A 14,465-nucleotide genomic window follows, 5' to 3' on the forward strand; every position below is an offset into this window, starting at 1 on the left:
TCATGGTGGAAGGCAAAGGGGGAACAGGTGTGTCACATGGTGACAAAGTGAGCAAGAGAGGGAGGGAGGAGGCACCAGGATCTTTTAAACAACCAGATCTAGTGTGAACTAAGAGTGAGAAGTTACTCATTATTGTGAGGACAGCACCAAGACATTCATAAGGGATCCGCCCCCAAGACCCAAACACCTCCCACTAAGCCCATCTCCAACACTGGAGGTCACATTTCAACATGAGATTTGGAGGGAACAAAACATCCAAACCATATCAAGCAGTTAGAAAACTGATACTATCTACTAAAGACGAACATTCTCATACTTGATAAGCCAGCAATTCTACTTATATATATAATGTGCTCCCCTACTCTGCACACATATAAACGCAGTAAAAGTCACTAACCAGACTGTTTAAAGCAGTACTATTTTTAATAGACAAAAACTTGAGACACTGTGAATTACCACACATAGTAGAATGTGTAAATAAATTTGTTGGTATATGCATACATGGATAATACAAGACAATGAAAAAAATACTTCTGCGTGAAACAAAATGAATGAGTCTCAAAGGTGTAATGTTGAGGAAATAAACTGGGTACAAAAAAGATGTTATTTACTATTTCATTCATATGAAAGTCAAAACAATTGAAACAGTTCTTCAATGACAGAAATCATAACAGTGGTTGCCCAGAGGGTATCGACCAGGTGAAGCATGAATGAGGCTTCTGGGGTGGTGTTAATGTTCCATATTTTTATTTCAGTTGTGACTTCATAGATGCATCAAGCTCTACACTTGAGATGTGTGCACTGTACTGTGGGTATGAGATCTATCTATATCTGTATCTACGTCTGTTGGTATAAATGAGGAAACTTTGTATATACCTGTATACAGATAATCTAGGATACATTGTTAAGAAAAGAAGGCACTGAATAATGCTTGTAATATGTAACATTTGTGTAAGAAAAATAAACAATAAAAATATATTTTTGTTTCCATTTGTATTTTCATGAGACCCTATAAACATGCTTATCCTTAGAAAGTATAGGAGTGAATGGGAAACCGAGGCAACAGAGATGAAGTTAAAGGACACTTTCCGTGTCCATTTATAATACCATTTTGATTTTGAATGAAGTTAACATTCCTAATTTTAAAAATATTCTTTGATACATATACGTTCCAAAGATGAAAATAATTTGTTTGCTTGCTACATTGTTCCTCAAAATTGCTAGAATGGTTATGTTTCCCTTTTCTATAAAGCATTGCTTCCTTTGTGACGAACGTACCTTTCATTCAGATCATCCATTTAGATAAGTTCAACTGTGCCCATGATTACATCAAATATATTAAATAGTTTCTCACTGAGTTGTGTGTGTGAGTGCACAGAGACACAGAGAGAGAGAGAGAGAGAAAGAGACATGCTTCTTTCCTAGGCAAACACCATACACTAAATGTTTTAATGTTTTGAGATGCTTCCTTTAGTGTTTATTTTAACACTACCTTTGCTAACTTAGATTGCCGGAATACCTTCAGATATTTTACTGAGTGCTCAACCCTTGGTGTTGTCTTGGGGTACATGAGTCACTTTTCCATCTCAGCTGTCATTCAGAGTATCACTTTTCCACAGGCCTCTTATATGTTCCATGTATTCTGATTCAGTCACTTGAAGGACATTCTGCTGTCATTGATTTATAGTAATTGTGAAAATGACACAAAACTAAATTTTTTAAATGCAAAATTGTTTTTGTCAGTGGTAATGTTCCCATTTTTATATTTGGTTCGTGTAGCTCTGATTTTTATTTGCTGCTTTGGCTGATGCCACTTGGCAACACTAGGTCTTCAATGCAGGTTGCATTTGGATCATTTAATAACAAAACTGGAAGGAAATTTGAAAGATCTTAGCAATAATACCACTTTACAAGGTACTTTTCCATAATATTCCTCGCCAAAGATGAAAGTCCTTTTGCTGCTGTAGCACTTCTATTTTCATTTGGAGATGAAGCATTGAAGGACAGAGAAGATAAATGACCAGAGTTACTCCTAGAGTTAAAGCCTGACCTTGGGTTTGTGGACCCCTCATCCGGTGGGCTCTCCACCACAGCACGGGTTTTCTGAAAAGACATCTGGCCTGGCAGAGCTACTCAGAGGCATGGAGTATTCTACTGACCTACCATTGTTATTTAAGAGAATTTGGGATGGGGTGGGTAAAAAAATAGTACTAATGACTTAACACAAGTACTAAACTCATGCTAATAGTTCAATAAGAAGCATAGATAAGTGAAATGATGACATTGTAGAGGGCAAACGGCCTGGAGCTGGATGTGGCTATACGAGAAACGAAGAATTTCCTTCTTTTTGCTATCACTGCTTTGCTAACATGTGTTTCTTACTGGAACTTGTATGACTCAAATACTAATATGTAATAATTCACTTCATCAATTATTCTGAGCTCTTCTTTAGAGTTCAAGTATGTTTTACAATTATTTGTCTTCTTATTTTATTAACCTGAATCTTCGGAAAGCTGAATTTAAAGAAGTTGTTTTTGCTTTCTTCTTATTTGGGGCACATTTTTTTTTTTAAATGACTAATGATTTTCAATAGTTGGATAGTTTGGGAAAATAAAGGTCTCTATTTTATACACAAAGGAAAGCATCTACAGTAATAACTAAATGTTTTATGGGCATATATGATTAATAAGGGGGAAAGGAAAGGTAAAGGGTAGTGCTGATATAATCCTGAAATGAATAGAGCAAAGAATGTTGCAAGGAGGCCAGCTCCTGGGAAGTCGTGCTGAGCTTCCATTTCTTAATTAGTTTGCAAATAACAAAGGGAAGCTTTTATGATGGTGACGATATCATATGGAGTCACAAAGGGCAGGAAGGATATGAATAGGATTAGAAAAAGATTTGAGCTCTCAATTCCATTGGTTCTGCTGCTAACTAACAATGTGCCTCTGGGCCTGCCACCTAAACTCTCTGACATTTATTTTCTTTACTCTAAAGCAAGTGAATGCAACACACTCTTAAGGCACTTTTCAGCTTTCAAGTAGGAAAAAAGACAAGTCTTTCCATAGGGTGTTACATCTCTATCACCGATTATAATTTGCAAGATGGATTTGGGGATACTGGAAAAATAAGCCAATATTTGTAATAATACCCTGAAAACTGAAGAACAATTGGGAGTTACTTCATCAAGGTTCTAGGCCTGGTTTTGAAGTAGTCAGTTACTTTGGGCAAATTTTCACGTTTCTCTAAGGATTAGTTTCATTTTCTGTATGTGCCACTTGACATATATGGACATTGAGTTTTCTATCAGCAATATTTGTTATCTCTTTGCTTTTTTCTCCAGAAAAATTACTCAAGGGTGCAAGTTAAATCTCTAAAATATACAGTATCTCAATACCAGTTTCTAAAATATTTCTGCAAGAAGTTGAGAAGTTTTGAAAAGATATGCCAGAATGAGCCATCATACAGGTGCTTTTGCTAGGGTTCATTAAAGAAAAAAAAAACTTGCCCTATTTGAATAATGATTTATCAGGCTTTAAGAAATCTAAACATAAATCAAAAACCTTGGGAAAAATCAATTCTTATTTTCAGATCTTTATTTATTAAGAGGGGATGAAGAGTGAGTAAAAGCAGGGATGTAATGGGAGTAGTGTATACCAATTGTGCAAAATAACTAAAACAATTATGAAATACTTACATATTCCTGGCCAGTATAACTTGAATTATGAATGAACCATTAAAGACAAAGATTCTTAATCAACCTTTTATCTTTTCCTTTTAAAATGCAAGGCATCAAACTTGAAAGAGTTATAACTATTTTATTTGATGGTAACATACAAACAAATGACAGTTTAGATAATATTTTAAAAGTGCTATGATCATTGTAACTTTAATCAGATAAAACGTAATTAGTATTAACATCGTTTACATTATAGCTGATTTGTCTAAATTCTAATTACAATAAAATATGTCATGTTTTATCTCATCAAATAGTTTTTATATTGAGAGTGAAGGAAACAGTAAAACAGAGGAAAAATTAGTGCCATATTCAAAAGCATTACTTCAGAAATTTACTTTAATATCATATTTATATTAAAATATTTCATTTGTCTCCATGATATTTCTATGAGATATTAGACTGTTTGTCGCTATATCCCTATTTTACTCATGGAGAAACAAACATAGTATGTTTAGTAAATTTTTCAGGTCACTCACTATGTCAGAATAGCACTGGGAATATAATTTATTATATTTTTCTTATACAATCCAGCACCTAACACAGTGCCCTAAAAGAGTAAGTATTCAATAAACAGTCATTGAATGAAAGAATGGGCAAACCATTCTGCTCTATGAAATCTAAAACATCTATCGCATTTGCTATTTCTTTACTCAGTAAATTGAGCAGGCTGGAGGAGCAGTTGAGCAATCAACTTTATCCACTCTCCTACCCACAAGTTTAGATTGTCACCTGAAGGGGCTTTGCAAGATGGTACTGCCTGGTCTTTCCTGAAATTATGCACTTCCAGGATGTCCCACATTCCCCATAGAGTCATTGATCTGGTTCATGTAACACTGGCTTTCGTGGTGTGAATGAGGTCCACCAGCTTCTGGCGGAGGCCAAATATCCATTATTAGTAATGAACATATTACTGATACCTAGCCTAATGATTTTTAGTGAAACCGTTTTATATCTTGGTCCTAAAGAACCATAGTTAGTGGCAATCCTTGAAAATAAATCATTCGGCTAGTATTGGCTCTGTCTTTCTCAGGCCTTGAATAATTACAACGCTAGAAAGGATAACTCAATTTATTTCCTGAGTTAATTTGTCATAAGTTCAGCCGCAACTGTAAACATGATAAAAGTCACAGAGACATGACTTTTAGAGTTGATAAAAACAATGTGGTAAAGAACACGAGTATTTATATTACTAGGAATATGACAAAAACGTAACAGTCATTCCCAGTGAAGCACTGTCGTGTAGATTAAAAATTGTTATCCATGTCATTGGCACTGATGACCAGTTACCTAAAATATAAGTAAGACATCTCAAGAAGACATTTAAGGCTAAAATGAATTCCTTAAACTTTAATGGCATTCACATTTTGCCATTATGAGAAAGAAAACATTTTATTTCACAGAAAGAATATATTAAAGTGAAATGAAAATACCTTTACATCTGTCACCCAAATTTAGTGATTGATCTAAAATTTCACCCAGGTGACATTTTTATTAGGACACAGTCTGGAGAAATTTCAGAATTCTACATCTCATTTGCTAATATTTTAAACAAATGATTCACCAGACCTGCCTAACTGAATGGTGTATTTCCACTGGACTGAATGTCCTAATTATCATTCAAGACATATCTTAAAGATTTATCAAGCATTTATTCTCCATCTTACCATGTCTAAAGCTCAGAGATATTTTGAGCTCTAAAAGAGTATCACAAGAAATTAATAGCAGTCTGTAGTACAACTGCTACCCATTCTTAGAGCAAAGCCACAACTAAAATAGAAATAGACATAAATAAAATAAAATCATTAAGCATCAACTTATTGGGTAAATTAAGTTTAGATACCCATATGATGCAAAAAAGTCACTTTTATATAAGCTTTCCCATCTTTTAAACTTAGAGCACAGTCTGTGTTGTCATTAAAAAAATAATAGCTAACTGAAGCCAGGAATTCCATTTTGTAATTGTGTCAATTATTTTAAAGACACCATTATTAAGTAAACTTTGAATTAGCTTGTGTACAACCTTATAGTGATCGGAGATAAGATAAATACAAGCACCACAGCAAACACACATAACAGATTCTTGAGACTTAGACCCTTAAACATGTCTGCTCATCGCTCAATCCATTTGGCCACCTTTTCTGTCCACACCAGGCCAAAGAGCAATATGTTTTCACAGAAATTCTCTGGGTTGCATAATCTTAATTGCCTGAACCATTGTGGACAAAATATCTCATTTTAAAAATCTTAAAGCACTTGTAAGGGTCATACTGTGTGTTTACTGTCCTTGTTGCTTCTGTCCCGGAGAATTTGCTTGGCCAGAGCTCTCTCCAGGGCGGGGTGCGGGAGTGAAAGGAAACTGAAATCCATAGCCATTGTACCCATCCAAGTAGACACACTGGAAGAAACTGATGGGACCTGAGGAACAGAGTATGACAATTTGTTAAAACATGCAGAACATGAGTGAAAAAGCACAGTGAGGCAGTACAGTGTGGCAGATAAGGTCACGGATTCTGCCATCAGCCTCTGTAGCTGTTGGCAAGTTACTAAACCTCGTTGTGTCTTGGAGTCTTCATGTATAAAATCAAAACAACGAAAACCTCACAGAAATATTATGACAGTTAAACGAGTTACATGTGCTCTTAAAATTCCTCCTGGTACACAATAAGCCTTTAATAAGTGATAATAAAAATGGCCTGGCAGAGAAAGTCAAAGTTCTGATCATACAGACATCTGTTGATATACATAGCAATCACAGAGACATAGTCACAGGTTTCAAAACATGAGCTTATCAATATGCAAAACAACAGACTCTGTGTGTGTGTGTGTGTGTGTGTGTGTGTGTGTGTGCATGTTTTATGATGTCACAGAGAGGTGGCTGCCAACATCTAGAAGTTTTGTTTGCCCTTACTTTAGAGGCAAGAACTTTCCTAAGGTGGTTTGATTGCTCTTTAAGCAACCAAGGTAGCAGCCAGGTAGCAGCTCTGAGCAGAAAGCAAAACAGGAAAGTTAATGGAATGTGGTGCAAGTAAGGATTCTGGACTCAGTAAGCCGGTACTCTCAGGTAGCAGCTTTGGTAAAAGATGGCAGGTTTAGCATCTCCTCACAATCTTGGGTGCCAGATTTCCAGTGTTTTCTATCCTACCCGTTGGCATTCTGTCACCCAACCATAGATTTTTGCAGAAGGCCAGGAAAGAAAAATGATAATTAAGGCTAGTGGTGTGCGGGAGATAAGGAAGATGGCCCAATCTATACGAGACTAGGGGTTTATGAAGTAGAATAAAGCAAAGGATAGGAAAAAGGAAGCTGGAGATGCAACCAGGCAGTATTCCGATTCCATTTCCATGGGTCACTGAGTTTTCAGGGATGATAATAGTTTGAAGAATCTTGAATTTAGTTCTCTTTTCCAATGCATCTCATCTGGAATGATTTCTCTTTTCTTCTATCTTCAAACCGAAGCAATAATACAACTCCCCTCTCTTCAAGTTTGTGGAGGTTATGGGGGCTTGGGAGTTAGGCAGGCTACAAGAGGGACAGTAGTAAAGCCAGCCCTGCACGAGGAGGAATGGCAACCCAGTGCTAAAAGTAGAAGGGCCCATCGATGACAGGCTGCCTTCCAGCTGCTTATCAGAAGTGGACACTGTTCTGACACATTTATTTAGTTGATGTTGAATAAGCTGATAAAATATTATTATGACTGCAAATATCAGAGCTTACATTAAAGGTTCATGAGTATCAGGCTATAGAACTGCCTTATTGTAAGTTGAAGATACCAAATATCATTTTGATGCAATAGACCCCCCCAATGAAGTTAGAATATTTGACACCATTTTACTAAAAGTATTTGTGTTTTGTTTTTAATTAAAATTTTTACTTCAAAATAATTGTAGATTCACATGTAATTGTAAGAATTAATACAGAAAGATCCCACATGTCTTCACCTAGTTTCCCTCAGTAGTAACATATTGTAAAACCATAGAACAATATTCCAACCAGGAAACTGGCATTGACACAATTCACCTATCTCATTGAATTATATTTTAATAGTTATTTATAAATATGAGATTTCAAATGTTTATGTGACATAGCCACAAATTATTACCAGTAGGTTAATAATTGGGAAAGTGTTGCCATATAAAGTGAAAATATGTCCAGATTGACCTATAATTCTTTTTCTTATGGATTTTGTAATATTACTCAAAAGTTTCATAAGACTCTGCTTATTTCCCTATATTTCTCACAACCTTATTATATGAAGGATTATAATAAGTGTCTTATCTACTGCACTAGTTCCAGCATCCAAAGAAGTACTTGGAACACAGTAGGCGTTCAGTATCTGTCTAATGAATCACCTATTAGTACTGAGCAGGAGGCATTTGCTATTTTAAGGGCATTTTAGTAATTTCCTGCACAAATACATCCAAGAAGCACTGGAGAATCAAGAAACATCATTTCTTCAGACAAATATCTAGCTCTTTACTTTAAAAGCATTCTGTGAAAGAAACTTCAGTTATACCTATTTCAAAATTGCTTCCTTTACGCTGTTCTGCAATGACGTTAATGCATATGTAGATTCAAAATTTATTGCTTTACCATATGAACAAAAATGTCTAATTTGGAAGAACCAAAATAATGAGAAACTTGGGCATTGAATTTTGTAACTGCATATGAATATTGATTAGATTCCAAAATAAATGATCCCAAAGATTGAATATTTAGAATCTACCATATATCTAGAAAAATCAAAAAGAATCTTGAATCTTAGAAGTGAGTTTCCAAGCAATCGAATTGCTAAAACCTATTTCTTCATTTTTTTTCTACCTGATATAAAAAAATTTGGCATATTACTTCAGCTGTCCTATTATAAAGCAGACGGTAACACACATTTAAGCATAGATTCAGCCATAGTACTAAGGATCAAAAATATGCAGAAGGATTTGCGATAAATGCCACTTCAATCATTACTTGTAACTCTTCCAACTATGTGCCTCTTGCCTAACACAAAAGTGCTACGCTTCTCTTTAAAATATAAATGACCTACTTTAATGTTATTCTTCATGTCTATGCTAAAAATTTTCTTCTTCGAATACTGGTCTTAAAAGAGTTTAACATTTTTACATAGATGTAGCATCTTTAATATAGAATGATTTATTACTTTTAATCTCATTACAAACTTACTTTTCTGCTTCTTTGTTGAAGACACGTCTTCAGTTTCTTCTACTGGATAAAAAAAAATGAAAGTAAATAACTTGTACATTTACAGCTATTATATAAATATGTATGGGACTGAGAATGTCTAAACAGGAGCACACTGTGAAAGAAACAGGAGTTACTCTTTTTATAGTATACCCCAGATTTGTACACAGATTCTATTAATATTTTCACTATAAAATTTGATAGGCAAGAGCCAGAGATAGAAAGGGAGCCCATGAAAAAAAATGGCATGCTGCAAACAATTGTTTAAATAGGAAAACTGGCCCTGATGTGTCACATATTCACTAATGAGGATAGTTGACATGCATCCCTTTCCTGAGAAGAGATCTTTGATGCTCAGAGTTACAATTTGGTAAGGGTAAAATCTGGCTAAAGATGACCATTTTAGTCAAAATAATTCCAAATTTGGAGGGACATATGTTTTTCATGATCATCCTTGCCATGAAAGTAGAGCAGCAGCCCACTATCCTGCATTCTTCCCTTTTTACATCTGATTCACTGACTATTTATTTTTGCTGTAGCAATATACATCACAAGTTTATGTAGTGTTGGATAACTTGGAACTATTCCTTTGAATCCCTTTCTTCTGATTAGAAGTTCTTAACTGGTATCCATGAATGGGGTTTTGGGGGGTTTTCTATAAAACATTGAAATAGTAAGTTGTGAGAGAGAGAGAGAGAGAGTGTGTGTGTGTGTGTGTGTTTGTGTGTATATGTATGTTAGTGTGTGTGTTTCATAGAAAGTTAGGTTTATAGATCTTATCAATTTTTCAATTGGTTCTAGAGCTGTTCCCCTCAGAGTGTGATCTATGTACCAGTAGTTTCAGCATCACTTGATTCATTCATATAAATTCAGATTTTTAGGTTTTAACTCAGACATTTAATTCTAAGGAGACCTACAGTTGATCTGTACGAACATTAAAGTTTTAGAAGCACTGGTCTATGAGTAGAAAACCTATTAGGGTGGCTATTCTTAATTCAATTTATATATATATATATATATTATATTATACATATTATATATATATAGTATTCAGAAAAGTATCTTAATTCAAGTGTAAATCTTAACTTTTATTTCATAAGGTACCCGTCCTGTGTGTCTTTCTCAAAGCACTATTTTCCACGTTGTAGTTAATTTTGGGCAATGGCAAAGAATTTATACTTTGTTGGCTAGAACAATGCTTAGGCAAATTCTTATTGCCTGCAGACAAATTTAGAAGTGGAAGAGAAAATACTTGTTTTTTATATGCCAACTATATACCTGACAAAGGTCTAATACCCAGGATCTATAAAGCACTTAAACAAATTTACAAGAAAAAAGCAAACCACCCCATTACAAAGTGGTCAAAGGACATGAACAGATACTTTTCAAATGAAGACATACATTCAATCAACAAGTGTATGAAGAAAAGCTCAACATCACTACTCATTAGAGAAATGCAAATCAAAACTACAATAAGATAACATCTCACACCAGTAAGCATGACTATTATGAAAAAGTCAAAAACATATGTTGGTGAGCTTGCAGAGAGAAGGGAACACTTACAGACTGTTGGTGGGTGTGTGTATTAGTTCAACTATTGTGGATAGCTGAATATCCACATTGATGACAGTGTGGTGATTCCTCAAAGAGCTAAAAACAGAACTATCACTCAAATCAGCAATTCCATTGCTGGGTAGATACACAGAGGAATATAAATCATTCTATCATAAAGACACATGCATACATACATTCATTGTGGCACTATTCCCAATAGCAAAGACATGGAATCAACCTAAATGCCAATCCATGGTAGACTGGATAAAGAAAATGTGGTACATATATACCATGGAATACTGTGCTACCATAAAAAAGAACAAGATTGTGTCCTTTGTAGGAACATGGATAGAGCTGGAGGTCATTATCCTTAGCAAACTAATGCAGGAACAGAAATCCATATATTGCATATTCTTACTTATAAGTGGGAGCTAAATAATGAGAAAACATGAACACAAAGAGTGGAGCAACAGACACTGAGGCCTATGCAAGGGCTGAGAGAGGAAGGAGAAAGAGGATCCGAAAACATAACTAATGGAGAGTACGATTGATCTGTACAACCAACCCCCATGACACGAGTTTACCTATATAACAAACCTACACATGTACCCCTAAACCTAAAATAAAAGTTCTTTTTTTTTTTTAAGATAATACCTTTTTTAATACCAGACCATAATGAAGAAGCCAAGAACCTTTCAGAACAAAAATCAAGTCAGCTGAAGTCCTCACTCTACAGATGGAGAAATTTTGTCCTGGAAAAACTTTATGAAGGTCATATATCTGGAGACTGCAGGTTTTTCTGATTGCCTGTCCTCTGGCTTGGGCTGGAAGAGTGCAGGGGTTGAGTCCTACCTTCCATTTCTCCCTCCCTCTCTCCCTTCTTCCTTCCCTCCCTCCCTCCCTCCTTTCCTTCCTTCCTTCCTTCCTTCCTTCCTTCCTTCCTTCCTTCCTTCCTTCCTTCCTTCCTTCCTTCCTTCCTTCCTGATGGTGATGCTAATATAGGTGACTCGTGTCAAGTCTTCTTGATAAAATCATGGTATTCTTGTAATTCTTGATGGAATAGTGATTTTGAAGTATTATTCCCGTAGATTGGCCAATAAATGCATCTGATAATTGAAAATAAACCAATACCCAACTAGAGTCTTTAATATGTGAAAAGATGTATATATTCTAAATAAAGTTAAAAAGCTGTTTGTTTTAAAAATAAGCCTACCATGTAAACGTTGCCTAGAAAAGCTGAGGACTAGATCAAGAATAGCTAGGAAAAAAATAAAGACAGATAAAAACCTTATAGATTTGAGAGAAAACTTGTAAATGATCCAAAGACAGCAAACTCACCTTTAGCTTTCTTTGAAGCGGGTACATCTTCAACATCTTCTAGAGTACAGAAAAAAGGCACATAGAATCACAGTCAATTTTTCAGTTTTCACAAAGAGGAAGTATTGTATTTAAAGGTTTTTAAGAGTCACAAGATCCCTGAATCTACAAACTCAGCACCTACAGTCTCCATAAATAAAAGCTTTATGACCAAAACAGGCACTTCTCTGACATGGAGAGAGGATGTGGAGAAAATGATGAGTGCTGCACTATGATAATCAGGCTGGCAAAGGTTACTTAGAGAAAAGGCCTGTGGTGACCTCCAACACCCACCCCCAGGTTTCCCTCCTCCTCTGACTCCTAAAGCTCCTTGCAAAAATCATAATCACTTATAGAATTTAGGAAAGTTAAGGTAAATGGATTCACACATACAGGCTAGATAAAGAGATCGGTGTCTACCCACACAATTTATTAGCAGATTGATTAGATTTGAGCCTCTTCGACAATTCTAAAAAGCCCAGAAACAAACCCATGCATATACATGGGTCAACTAATCTTTGAAAAATGTACCAAGAATAAACAATGGGGGGAATATAGTCTCTTCAATATACGCTGTTGGGAAAACTGGATATCTATATGCAAAACAATGAAAGTGGACCTTTATCTTTCACCACCCCAAAATTAATTCAAAATGGATTTAAAGACTTAAATGTAAAATCTGAAACACTTTTAAAAGTAAACGTCGGGGAAGAGCTTCTTAACATTGGTCTTCGCAATGATTTTATGAATCTGACACTAAAAGTATAGGCAACAAAAGCAAAAATAAACAATTGGAACTACATCACACTAAAACGTTTATGTACAGCAAAAGAAAAAATGAACAAAATGAAAAGGCAAATTATGAAATGGGAGAAAATATTTGCAAGCTATTTATCAAAAGGAGATTAATACCTAAAATATACAAGACATTGATACAACTCAATAGCAAAAAAAAAAAAAAAAACAAATAAATGAGCAAAGGACCTGAACAGACACTTTTCTAAAGACTATACAAATGACCAACAGGCACGTGAAAAGATGCCTTATGTTATTAATTATCATGAAATGAAATAAAACCACAATGAGATATCACCTCATATCTGTTAGAATAGTGATTATCAAAAAGTCAAATAAGATGTGTTGGTGAGGATTTAAGAGAAAAGGGAACTCCTGTACACTGTTGATGGGAATGTAAATTGATATTGCCATTATGGAAAGTAGTATGGAGGTTCCTCAAAAATTTGTTTATTTATTTATTTATTTCGCCACTAGACAATAGTCATCCTCAACATATTTAAGAAGTAGTTACCATATGATCCAGCAATTTCACCTCTGGGTATATATCCAAATATATATCAAGTATATTGTATGCTTGAAACTTTCTAAGAGAGTACATCTTAAATGTTCTCACCACACACACACACACACACACACACACATACACACACACATACATACACACACATACACACACACACACATACACATACACACACACACACACACACACACACAGAATGGTGGTAACTATGTGAGGTGATGGCTATGTTGATTAGCTTGATGTTGGTAATTATTTCATAATGTATATGTAGATCAAAATATCATATTGTATATAAAATATATATATATAATTTTTATTTGTCACTTATACCTCAATAAATTAGTGGGGAAAGGAAGATACTACATTTGAACTAAAGCTCAAATACGTATACAATGACTCTTAAGTTGTATTGTGTAAATCACTTGGTCTTTTCTGCATTCAACTTACAAGCACATATTGGAATAATGTGGAAGTAGTTTTAAGTCAGGTAATTCTAATGCATTTTAATGGAATTATGCTTTAATTTTTAACATTTGAAATTATCTGAAAGAAGGTCAGTTTTGTATTTTTTATTTAGATTTTGCATACCAACTGTTCACTAATAAATGAAAAACGGGTAAGATAGGGTCAGCATGCAAATTTCCTCTAATAGGAAGGCAATGTGACCTTTATAGAAAAATGTTATTATGTAGAAGAACATAACAGAAAAAGAATGAAAATTACTAGAATATTTTTAATATATATTATTAAAGTTTAGTTCTGATCAGTTTTAAATAATATTTAAACATATGTTTAATTAGATTAAATACCGGATAAAATGACCATGGTCTTGAACTGCTTAATCAACAGCTATAAATAATAGAACAGTACAAACTGTTACATGATGTTGTGAAATAATGTGTATATTTTAAAAATGATTTCAGTTCCTAAACAAATCAAGTAATATCTTAATTGTGTAATAAGAGCCTACTAATTTCTATGAAAGATCTGTAAAAAAATAAAATGAGGCAAAATCCGTGTCCACAAGGAACATATATTTTATTTTTGTAGATTATAGCACACTTGAAACTTATTCTTTGGGTCCGTTTATTACCACTAGAAAAATAAATACAAGTGGAAGGAATGAAGACCTCCGTGTCTTCAAATTCTGTATTCTGATCCAGCATCAACTGGCTATAAGTGATAAAATCTGGCAAGAGTTGAGTCACATGTCAATCGCTCAGGAGACAGAAGCACAAGAAAGTCAAGCCTAGGACAGTTGCTATAGAGATGCAATTTCTGTGGAAGTGACTTAGCAGCAAAAGT

General features: G+C 34.7%; 1 protein-coding gene across 50 annotated transcripts in view; it reads right to left on the minus strand.

Annotated features, from left to right (window-relative positions):
- Window positions 1-3,795: 3,795 nt before the first annotated feature.
- Window positions 3,796-14,465, minus strand: part of TRDN (triadin) — a 410,256-nt gene continuing 399,586 nt past the window's right edge. For 35 of the 50 annotated variants that reach the window (XR_012433400.1, XR_012433398.1, XR_012433396.1 and 32 more), the window contains 3 exons: window positions 11,822-11,860; window positions 8,912-8,953; window positions 3,796-6,151 (listed from right to left, as the gene is read on the minus strand). Coding sequence is in view for 45 of the 50 variants with exons in the window: in XM_074036974.1 (XP_073893075.1) it covers window positions 6,012-6,151; window positions 8,912-8,953; window positions 11,822-11,860 (221 nt within the window). In the remaining 5 variants the exon portion in view is untranslated. The remainder of the gene's footprint in view (window positions 6,152-8,911; window positions 8,954-11,821; window positions 11,861-14,465) is intronic. The other 15 variants (XR_012433399.1, XR_012433397.1, XM_065543305.2 and 12 more) reach the window with 4 other exon arrangements.

Source organism: Macaca fascicularis, chromosome 4 (assembly GCF_037993035.2).
Source record: "Macaca fascicularis isolate 582-1 chromosome 4, T2T-MFA8v1.1".
Taxonomy (NCBI): domain Eukaryota; kingdom Metazoa; phylum Chordata; class Mammalia; order Primates; family Cercopithecidae; genus Macaca; species Macaca fascicularis.